We start from the raw sequence: 1,489 nt of genomic DNA, 5'->3' as shown, positions 1-1,489 counted from the left end.
CCCTCCCTCCCTCTCTCCCCTCCCTCCCTCTCTCTCTCCCTCACTCACATTTATGTCAATCTCTCCCCTCCCCCTCTCTCTCCCTCACTCACCTTTATGTCAATTTTTACCCTCCCCCTCTCTCTCCCTCACTCACCTTTATGTCAATCTCTCCCCTCCCTCCCTCTCTCCCCTCCCTCCCTCTCTCTCTCCCTCACTCATCTTTATGTCAATTTCTCCCCTCCCTCCCTCTCTCCCCTCCCTCCCTCTCTCTCTCCCTCACTCACATTTATGTCAATCTCTCCCCTCCCCCTCTCTCTCCCTCACTCACCTTTATGTCAATTTTTACCCTCCCCCTCTCTCTCCCTCACTCACCTTTATGTCAATCTCTCCCCTCCCTCCCTCTCTCCCCTCCCCCTCTCTCTCTCCCTCACTCACCTTTATGTCAATCACTCCCCGGCTGTCCAGCTTGTATTTCTGCAGTGCCACCAGGAGGTCCCGTGTAACTTTGCTGCAGTGGATCTTCATGGCTGGAAAAGTGGATGGGAGGGGGGAGGGGGGGGATGGCGGTGAGAGTTGTGGTACATCATAAATAATAATAAGTAATAATAAATAGCATTTGTATAACGCATGTCCCCACTCGAAAGCAAGATCTATGTGCTTTTCACTATATTATATTATAACATACATATTACGATTATTATTTCCTATAATATATATATAACATGTATATATATGTAATTATATGTAGGTGGTTGGCGGGTGCTCTGGTATGGTTTGCTCCTTCTTTCTTATCAAACATCTATCGTCCTTATCTCTCCTTTTGTGTGTATGTTACTCTCTTGTAACACATCCACTCTTCGACACTTTTGTGACCTTATTGTGTTGGAAGTGCCGTACAACTCTTACTAAACAAAAAATTATTTTGTTTTGCTATTACAAAATAAGAAATATTGTATAAAAATGGAAGTGTATATTATTTCTTTAGAAAAAGATTATAATGGTACTGTAACAATTGATGATATCTTTTATTAAAAAAACGATAACGGTAGTGTATATCACTTATTGCCTTTGGTGTAGAAGTTAGACACTTTGCCATCGCACGCAGAAGACGTGAGCTCCAATTCCCGAGCGGAAAACATTTTCATCGGGCATCGCACTCTTTGTACTGGAATATCTCACTCCTCTCAGGCCAGCGCTCATATGACCTTATGCAGTTGCAAGCGACGTAAAACCTCTACTAAAACTGAACCTTTCAGAATCCACTGGCCCTCAACAAGCAGGGTCGAAGCCCGCCTCCTACATGGCCTAAATTGTGCTGAAACGGGCGCATAACATCTATATTTATTATTTAAAAACAAAAACTAAAAAAAAGACAATACAAGAGAAAGAAACAAAAAACTTGCCTACTGAATCATAAACCTTGTTTCATTTTGTTTTCTTTTTTTCTTTTATTTTCAAAATAGTTGCCTTGTTCTATGATTCTAAAAGCAGATTGCCTCCCCCCCCC

At 42.4% G+C, this 1,489-nt stretch overlaps 1 protein-coding gene across 1 annotated transcript in view; it reads right to left on the bottom strand.

Annotated features, from left to right (window-relative positions):
- The window catches only part of LOC106012698 (adenylate cyclase, germination specific), a 73,122-nt gene that overhangs the window by 2,385 nt on the left and 69,248 nt on the right, over positions 1 to 1,489 (bottom strand). Inside the window, exon 7 of the mRNA XM_035971590.1 lies at positions 418 to 509. Coding sequence (XP_035827483.1) covers positions 418 to 509 — 92 coding nt within the window. The remainder of the gene's footprint in view (positions 1 to 417; positions 510 to 1,489) is intronic.

This window comes from Aplysia californica, unplaced genomic scaffold (assembly GCF_000002075.1).
Source record: "Aplysia californica isolate F4 #8 unplaced genomic scaffold, AplCal3.0 scaffold00467, whole genome shotgun sequence".
NCBI classification, from domain to species: Eukaryota; Metazoa; Mollusca; class Gastropoda; order Aplysiida; family Aplysiidae; genus Aplysia; species Aplysia californica.
The sequence above is the reverse complement of the archived record's forward strand: the minus strand, read 5'-3'. Positions and strand labels throughout refer to the sequence as shown.